Consider the following 9,474-nt stretch of genomic DNA (forward strand, 5'->3'; position numbering starts at 1 on the left):
GGATCTGATTAACCAACAAGAAGTGTGGGGGGGGGGCTGGGGGCATAAACTGCGAGGGCTCCCCAAGGTCATCTACCCAGGTGACATGAACAATCACGCTGGACCAAGTCCTAAATTATTCCAGGTGTCTCCAGGGTACCTCTAAAAGCTGCTTTGCTGTTCCCCACACCCAAATTCCTAAGCAAGATTGTCACAGTCTCTTGGGATCCCTACATCAAGGCCCTACCTTTATATTCTGGATTCACTCTCTATGCACATGCACAATTGCTTATGGAGATTGTGGTCCCCAGTTCAGCCATAAGTATGCATTCAAATTGTGTTGAGAATGGAATTGCAAGCCTAGATTAAACAAAGGGCTGAGCAAAAACCAGGTGGAAAGTCTTATCCAGCTTGCTAGGACCAGTGTTCCCTCTAAGCTGAGTTGGTGTGAGCTAGCTCACAGTTTTTTAGCCTCTGGCTCACACTTTTTTGTCTCAGCTCAGCAAGGACGGCTCCAGAGCAAACTGATTTATGCAGTAGGCAAATCGCTCACTCACAACTTTAATGCCCGTAGCTCACAAGGTAGAATTTTTGCTCACAAGGCTCTACATCGTAGAGGGAACATTGCCTGGGACCACTCCAGTAAGGGGCTCCCAGTTAGCCTTGGAACCCCAGCATCTACCCCACCATCGCCACCTGCAGAGGAAGAGGAAGGCCCCCTCAGCCAGACTTGCCTTCCCACCAGGTGTTTCTGTTGTCTGTGTGACTGACTGTGAATGACTGATCTGCACTCTAGGGTCAGGCTAGAAGCATCCCTCCATCCCACCCCCGTCCCCCATTGCCTTGTTCTCCTTCACCCAGACACAGAAGCGATGGCTGGTTTAGCCTTTGTCTGCTTGGAACGAGCCACCTTCTACACACCTGAGCTGGTGGCAGAGCTCAACCAGGCAGTCGGAAGAGTGAAGAAGAAGATCTTCCAAGCTCAGACTCCCAATGGGACTTTTGGGAACATCTACAGCAGCCCCCTGGCAGTGCAGGTGAGGAGGAGGGTACATGTGCAGCGGGGTACCTTTTTATGTCCTTAGGAGAGGCTCAAGAATCGACCACAAATGAGTCTGGCTGCCATTTTGGTAGGAAGAGCCAAGACTTGTGCCTGCATCCCCTCTGTGCCTTTGTGTGTTACATGGAAGATGCTGAAAAGCTACTTAGTCAAAGAGCACTTGCCATCCACTGCTTTTAGAAGTAATTGCATTTTTAAAAGAAGAATACTTTCTAAAGCCTAAATCCGGTGCCCAGTTCATTTCAGGCACTTTGTTTATTGACTGAAAGGTACTTATTCAATGAATCTGGCCAACTTAATGTTGGAGCCCTCATTTAATTAGGCAAGAGACGAACGGATGGACACATGAGCAGCCGTGGGCTGCTGCTTTTAAAAATGAAAAAGCCACCAGCCTTCCTGAAGCATGGGGGAGGGGTAAGAGTGACAGCCAAGCCAGCACTTGATTCGTTGGTATGCACGTCTGTCATTTCAGTGGTAAATCTAAGAGACAGCTGGTTTTACTGCCTTCCCCAGCTGAGAGTTGTCCCATAAGATTGCCTTTTGCTCTGCTCAGCTTTAGAAGCCTTCCAATCATCAGAGCTCAAGTACGGCTTCTTGCTCCCAGTCTGTTTCATCCATTCCATCCCTTTCTGACATAGTTCCTCATTGCGGCGGGGGTGAAGAACAAGGAGCCGGAGTGCCCCAACGGCATGGCTGCCCTGCTTGGGAAGCTGGAGGAAGGCAGCTTCCAAAACCCCCTCGTCGGGTCCCAGTTGCTGCCCGTCCTATATGGCAAGAGCTACGTGGACATCGCCAGCATGGAGTGCCGCACCGAGGAAGGTACAGTGGAGGAAGCAGGAGAGAAATTGCAAAGTGGGGATTTCCCCAACCAACCACCAACCCAGGTCAACTGGCTTCCCCATGAAGCTCTCCTTTGTTAGGGATTTCCTCCAGATGTTTACTTGAAATCTTCCCTCCTGCAATTTAAGCCCGTTAGATCTAGAGTTGCCCTCTGGAGCAGCGGAGAACAGCTCTTTCCCCTACTTCTGTATGACAGTCCTGGAGGGATCTGAAGAGCGCAGTCATCTCTTTTCTCCCTCTTCTCTTCTACAGGCTAAACACACCCAGTTCCTCCAGCCTTTCCTTGTAGGGCTTGTTTTCCAGACCCTCAACCTGGAAAAGGAGTTCTGTGAGGAAGGGTTAAAGGAACTGGATGTGGTAACCGGGAGAAGACTGAGGGAAGTTTTGATTCCTCAAATACTGGAAGGGCTGTCACATGGAAGAGAAATAAGCAAATGTGTTCCTAAATAAACATTTGTCAAGATAAGTGTCAGATCCAGGGGTGAAGTAGTTACAAGGGAGAATGAGTTGTTGCATATCACCTTTCTATGGCAATGCTGTCCTTGGAGGAGGAGGAGGAGGAGGAGGAGGAGGAGGAGGAAGATGTGAATGAGAGTTAGTTTTATACCCCCCTTCACTATCCAAAGGAGTTTCAGAGTGGCTTACAATCCCCTTCCTCTCCCCACAACAGACACCCTGTGAGGTTGGTGGGGCTGAGAGAGCTCTGAGAGAGCTGTGCCTGACCCAAGGTCACCCAGCTGTGACTTCATGTGGAGGAGGAGTGGGGAATCAAGCCCGGTTCTCCAGATTAGAGTCCGCTGCTCTTAACCACTACACCAAACTGGCTCTCTGGGTTCCAGAAAACATGTCTCTTAGAAATATATTTCACATCGGCATGGCAGCACGGTTTTTCAGTTCCCTTGAGAATATCCCCTCAGAATCCCCACCGTCCTTTTCTTCTTGCTCTCTTTTATCCAAAATACTCACTTATCTCTTAGAAACTACAGCAAGAGGTTTTTTTAACCTTGATTTCCAGCAAAGCCTGTGCAAGAAGTCAAAATAACAGGCTGGCTAGCATTTTGCATGCCTCAAGTAAGGGTGACAATTTCCACTACAGGACTTCATTTTCTTAGTTTTTATAATCCGTTTATTTCATAAAATTATATGTATAACACATAATACGGTATCTATGAGGTCAGACCTGCCAATTTAAAAAAGGTTCAAGATCTCTTTTTTGGGCTAATTATTTAGATCTATATTTCTGTTCCGACGTGTGTTTTCTCCTCCATCACCACTTCAGGACTTCTTGATATGTTTTTCACAAGGTTTAAAAGTATTGTCATGAGTGAGATATCCAGAAAGATAGTGCCTGTCTGTCACAGAGTAGGTGGGAGGGTGCTCGACCGCTTTCACACCTGTTAGTTCTCCACTGCAAAAACTCCTCCTCAAAGGCCCCCCCTAAAGGTCTTCAGGCAGAGGCTGGAGAGCCCTCTGTTTGCTGCACAGAGAAGCATCCGAAGCACAAAAACTCTTAAGACTCATGTCTCAATGGAGGGGGAGCTACCATAGATCCGAGGGCAGCATCTTGATAGTACATGCCCTTTCTGGTGATAACACCTCTGCCAGTGCTGCCATCACAGGGACCACAGCAGGCCCAGGGAAGGTGGTCCCCTCTCCCAGATGTGTGCTCCCACACAGCATCGGAATGACTTGTCCCTGTGGAAGGCCTTCTCCTCTTTCAAGCATTTCATATACATTTCCCCCAGAGGGGCAGGTTACATACATGAAGCTGTCAGATACTGAATCAGACCCTTGGTCCATCAAAGTCAGTATCGTCTACTCAGACTGACAGTGGTTCTCCAAGGCTTTTGGTAGAGGTCTTTCACATCACTTATTACCTGATCCTTTAAACGGGAGATGGCAGGGATTGAACCTGAGACCTGCACGTCAAGCAGATCATCTGCTACTAAGCTGTGGCCTCTCCCTCCATGATCTTTGCATTCCAGGACTGGGTTGCTGGGTATGTTGTTTGGCTTTTTAAAAAGAACCGCAGGGGGGACCCGGGGTAAACTGGGGCTCTGGCGCTAGTGTCACTTCTCTGACCAAAACTCCCTCTCTACTGAGCTTTAAAGGCCCAGCTGGGAGGGGAGGGAAAGACATATGAAGGCTTGAAGCGACTTGCCATGTGTATTTCCAGTCAAGGAAACAGTACAGGATATGGGGGTTAACCACAGCCCTAATCCAGATCTCTTTCTCCGTCACACCCATACTGCTTCAGCTTCATGTGTCATTTTGTCATCACTACTCTTTACAACAACCCTGCAAGGACAGTCAGTGTTGTTGTCACTGTATGGCATATGAAGGGTTTGATGCTTAGATGTATCACAGCTTGCATCTTTCTCTTTCTTCTGTTTTTTTTTGGGGGGGGATTGAAATTGGGGGACTTGCCAGATCATGCTTGTTCTTTCTGTGCCACTGTTCCATAAGTAGTTAGGGGGGGAAATGGGGAGGGGGTGTCTGATCACGTGTCCTCAAAAATCTGGGTTTCCAAACGTGTTTGCCAAATCTGGAAAATATATCCTCGGCCTTTTCATACAAAATGAGATCTGGGCATATTGAAAGGGCCCTGTGTTGTATGCTTCCCTGGTATACAAAGTAAAAGGCCAAAATCCTAATAAGAGAAAAGGGTGTGTTCCCTCAAAGGAGGTTAGAAGAAGAGGAGACCCATTTAGAAAGGTGAGCCTGGCGCTGAATGAAAGATGCAGGGAAAGCAACGCAATGAAGATGCCCCCAGGAGGAGTTTTGACTGCTGATTCTCCACTTTTGCCTCCTCAGACAGTTTGGTGCTGGGCACCTCTGCTCCTGAGCCAAGGGTGACCTCCCAGGATACAAAGATCACCATCCATCTGATTGTGAAACGTCCACCACGTAGTTTGCCATTGTACAATGATTTCGTCCGAGTTCCTGCCGGCTCCTCCTTGCTAGACGTGCTGAAAGCTGCCGAGAAATGGAGCTTCAAGCCATTCTCGTGAGATGCTCTTCCTCTGGCAGGGAATTAAAAGAGGGAGTGGGTTGGGATAAGCATGTGTATCCTCAGTTTGTGGGTTCTATGGGGCAGAACTTGGAATGAATCTCTCCTTATATATAATTGAATAGTGGGTGCCAAAGTTCTAATTCTAAAATGCACTCCCTTAGTGTATGGCTGATGGCACTGCTCCTCAGCATATATCGCCACCAATCAGAAGGCAAAGCCCGGGTCCCGCCCACACCACAACTGCTGCGACAACCTGGTCTTTTGCATATGGAAGCTGATTGGACTTCACTCCATTCCACACCTCAAACTCCCCCCCACCCCCGCAAGGCAGTTGGAATGTCAGTTGCATATGGAACCTGCTGTATTGTGGTGCTGTGCAGGTCCCAGGTTCATGTTTTAAAAGCAGACTGACACTGTGCCCAAAGCCAGAGCACTCTCCCAGAGCCTCTTTCTAGATCTCGTTGTATTTATTTCCACAACGGGCCTTATTTCTAGTCTTGCAATAATTCAAAGAGAATAAAATAATTTTACTTTTCACTTAACATCGTATCATGTAACAAAAACATAGATCTTAGCAACACAACAGAACAGTGATCTTTTAAAGTCCAAACCATTAACTTCTCCCTCCTTCACAGCCTGTCACCCCCAAAGTCCATCTCTTTCCTTTTGTTGGTGGCCCAAGAACATTAGGGATCTTGCTTCTGTGTTTACATGAGGCAGGCTTGGCTGTTCCATCTTGCTGGAACAGACAGCTTTTATAAAAACTGTCATGGCCACCAGGGCCTGGTTATTTCTTCTTGATCTCTCTTTTGTGCAACAGGTTTGAGACTCAGGAGACCTTCTCTGGCCCGATGCTTACTTCAGTGATGGGGGTGAAAGCGAGGCAAGGAGAGCGCAAGTACTGGAAGATCCTCCAATTCCCACACACCACTGTGGAGCAGGGTAAGCATTAGAAGCACAAGGCCAGGGGTTTGCGGGATGCCTCGAGGAATGGCTCTTGCTTGGTGACATTTGATATGGCTGCTGTTTGTTCAGGCCCACCCAAGAAGGTTTTGCTGACCAAGGCAGAATATCTGAACAACATTCATAACCTTGGGATGCAGTCCACCAGGGAGTTCTTCTGCACAAGGCCCCGTGAAATGATGATTCTTGTGCAGGATAACTTCCCAGTGATTTTATGTTTACTGGTTTAAATAGTTTTAAACTATTGTTTTTACAGCTTTGCATTTTCTTGACTTGGCTAAGTTGTATTGAAATGTTAAGAATTAGACAGCAGAGATGGGCAATCCAACTTCAGTTCTGAGAGGACAGAATGGAACAGCTTTTGAAAATACATGGTCCAAATTGTAGAAATGGATTGAAGAAAATAGTAACTGATCTTTACAGGCGTATAACCGAAATAGAAGGACAATTAATTACATGCTTTAGTGTATGCAAAGCTTGTTATGTAAACATTATAAGGTGTTGAAAAGTAAGGATAAATGGTTGATGTATGAGGTTAATAACCGGATATAGTATGGATGCAAATTATCCCAGATTATATGTTTGTATGTCTGTTTGGAGCTGCGGTGGCTCAAGTGGTTAAGACACTGAACTGCAGGCTGTGGAAGGTCAGTAGCTCAGCAGTTCAAAACCCGGGTGCCGCATGACGGAGTGAGCTCCCGTCTCTAGTTCCAGCTCCTGCCAACCTAGCAGTTCGAAAGCAAGACATTGCAAGTAGATAAATAGGTACCACTTCGGTGCGAAGGTAACAGCGTTCCGTGCACCTTGGTGTTTACTTATGCCGGCCACATGACCACGGAAACGTCTTCGGACAGCACTGGCTCTTTGGCTTTGAAACGGAGATGAGCACCGCAACCCTAGAGTCAGACTCGACTGGCTTTCGAGCAAGGGAACCTTTACCTTTTATGTTTGTTTGTTTTTTGTAGAATAAAGAAAAAGTATTTTTTTAAAAAAGAAATGTTAAGAATTAATCAAATAAGCCCTTGATCACTAGCAATGATGCTTGCCTGTGTCCACCAGCTATGGGGTTGGATCCAGCCAGCTTTTCAACCCAATTCAGCCAGTTCCCCTTCTTACTACAACCTCCATCTCACGTTATTTTTGTCCATGAATGTCCCACATGATCCCCAGCATATAGCCTTGGTGGTTCTTCCTTTTCTGCCAGTGGAGGAGCTGGCTAAATCTACCGAGGGCCCACATTCTCTTGAGTCTGGTTTTGCACAATGCAGGGAATTTAAAAAGAAAGGAAGGAAAATGAGGGCACAATTCATTTTCTTGCTGGAGATTCATCATGACTGGATCACCTGACTCTTTAAACTTATATGTAGCTGGTGCACATTTGGATTAACATAGTATTGCTGGGCAGTATATGGACACACACATGGATACATGAACCTGCCTTATACTGGTCCATCACAGCTAGTATTGTCTACTCAGACTGCCAGCAATTCTCCAGAGTCTCTGGTAGAGGTCTTTTCATGTCACCTATTACCTCATCCTTTAAACTAGGGATGCTGGGAATTGAACCTGGGACCTTCTGCATGCCAAGCAGATGCTCTACCACCAAGCCACTCTTTTGTGATTGAAATCAGCACCTCAGAGTGCTATTTAGCTCAAAAAGTTTTAAAACATAAACACCCTCTGTCAGTGCTGTGGTCTTCATTCAAACTGGAAGAATCCCATGGCTGCTACTGATAGAAGTTTGAAGATACTTTTAATAATTTACGCCATTTGGACCCTGCATCTTCCCCCAAAGGGGACCAAAAGCAGCTCACAGGCCAAATTTGTGTGAGTGGCCCAAGGTCACCCAGTGAGCTTCCATACCAGACTGGGAATTTAAACCAGAATCCTGTAGGTATTAGTTTGAAATAGTGGTGACACTACTCCACATTGGCTCTCATACTGGTCATCAATCTGTAGCGAGACACATAGCCCTGGAAGATTTTCAGTTTGCTGGTTAATGCACCCTCCATTGGTTTTCTGCTGTAGTTGTGGAAATAGTGCCCCCCGTTGTTTTCAGCTTTGGAATTTCATTCATTCCCAGCACTTTTTGAGGGCAGCTTCAGCAGGCACTAATAGCATTGGACAAGTGACAGAGGGGTGCTTCTCGCATTTGCTTCCCTCCCCAATCCTGCTGAAATGCCCAAAGGGGATTTTCAGTGGAGTCGATTTGCGTGCACAGGTTGTGTATCACCCCTGCACAAATCCACCATTGGATGCTATGGTGGCAGTGCAAAAAGCAGAAGCACAGATTGTGTTGTGAGAATAGCATAATAAACGGATCCTTCTGCACACAGCTTTTCTTATTTTGTGCCATTTATTCTACAGTTGTTACAATTCTACATGATTCGTTCTAGTTTTGCTAGCTGCAGGGATGGGAAAGGAATCACGGAGGCTCCTGAAACCCCATCCTGAACCCCTGAGAATCTTGTTCGACGTCACTAGTCTTAAACTTCTACAAACATCACCCACACACTTATCTTTGCAATCATAAGTGCTAGAAACTTGCTTTAAAAACAAAACAAAACAACGAGTTTTGCTGGAGGCTGAGTCCTGAGTCCCATACTGCATTCTGTGCTCCTACAGCAGGAAAAGGATAAAATATATAAAGTGGATCCTCCCTCTCCTCATGGCCTTGTGCTTTGCTCTTATTCTTGCAGGTATCGCTGATTACATCCCACAAGATGACGAATCCATCATCTTAAAATTCACCCCTTGGTAGAAGGAGTCCCCGTTCTAATGGCATCTCCTCAGCTGGCAGCACTACCTCTGCCCCAGCCACAGGGATGTGTGTTACGCTGCCATCGAAGAGTGCGCTCCACATCATCTCTGAGGTTCCTTAAGCTTTCTCTCCCTTGCACTGTGACACCGTTCACCTTGAGCCCGAAATGATGTTTCTTCTGTGGACACTTAATTCTGATGCAACTGATTGCTCAGACCATGCTTGGAGTGAAATTCAACAAGCAGTGGACAGGAGCATCTACAGCCTGGCTTCACTATTCTTAATGTTGCAGTAAAGCACCACCACCACCACCACCCTAGCTGGAGCTGAGTACACAATTCAAAAGTGTTAAAGAAGACGGTAGCCCGTTTGGTACTGCAGAAGGTCTGGGGGAATGCTTCCTGAGCACGTGCTGATTTGTGGGCAGCCCTAAAGTAATGCTTTCTGAAGAGACCTCTTGGGTTGCTTAGTGCCAAATGTGTGTGTTGTTTTTTAGTAATAAGCGATGAACATCAAATCCCAAGAAGATAGATTCAGGTGGTGAACCATGTTGGTCTGAAGCCGCAGACCAAAGTTTGAGTCCAGTGGCACCTTTAAAACTTTGCTGGTCTTAAAGGTGCCACTGGACTCAAACTTTGTCCTATCAGATCCCAAGGCTGTCAAAATAAGAGTGAGATTTTACAGTCTAGCAATAAATGTTCTCATTTTTTTCCTTCTGGATTTTGCATCCCTTTGAAGACTGCAGGTGTCATCAGAAGAGACAGCCTGTGCTGGTCAGGTGCTGTGGTTGCACCAGTGAGACTCTAGCTTTAAGGAAGGGTTGTGCAGCAGCAAAGCTTTGGGTCATGGGGTAGATGG

At 46.6% G+C, this 9,474-nt stretch overlaps 1 protein-coding gene across 3 annotated transcripts in view; it reads left to right on the top strand.

Annotated features, from left to right (window-relative positions):
* The window catches only part of TCN2 (transcobalamin 2), a 19,325-nt gene extending 10,124 nt beyond the window's left edge, over positions 1-9,201 (top strand). For all 3 annotated transcript variants that reach the window (XM_015406022.1, XM_015406024.1, XM_015406023.1), the window contains 5 exons: positions 841-1,016; positions 1,678-1,858; positions 4,694-4,886; positions 5,713-5,834; positions 8,555-9,201. In XM_015406022.1, the coding sequence (XP_015261508.1) occupies positions 841-1,016; positions 1,678-1,858; positions 4,694-4,886; positions 5,713-5,834; positions 8,555-8,616 (734 nt within the window). In that variant the 3' untranslated portion in view covers positions 8,617-9,201. The remainder of the gene's footprint in view (positions 1-840; positions 1,017-1,677; positions 1,859-4,693; positions 4,887-5,712; positions 5,835-8,554) is intronic.
* The last annotated feature ends 273 nt before the right edge of the window (positions 9,202-9,474 follow it).

Source organism: Gekko japonicus, unplaced genomic scaffold (assembly GCF_001447785.1).
Source record: "Gekko japonicus isolate JY-2015 unplaced genomic scaffold, Gekko_japonicus_V1.1 scaffold431, whole genome shotgun sequence".
Taxonomy (NCBI): Eukaryota; Metazoa; Chordata; class Lepidosauria; order Squamata; family Gekkonidae; genus Gekko; species Gekko japonicus.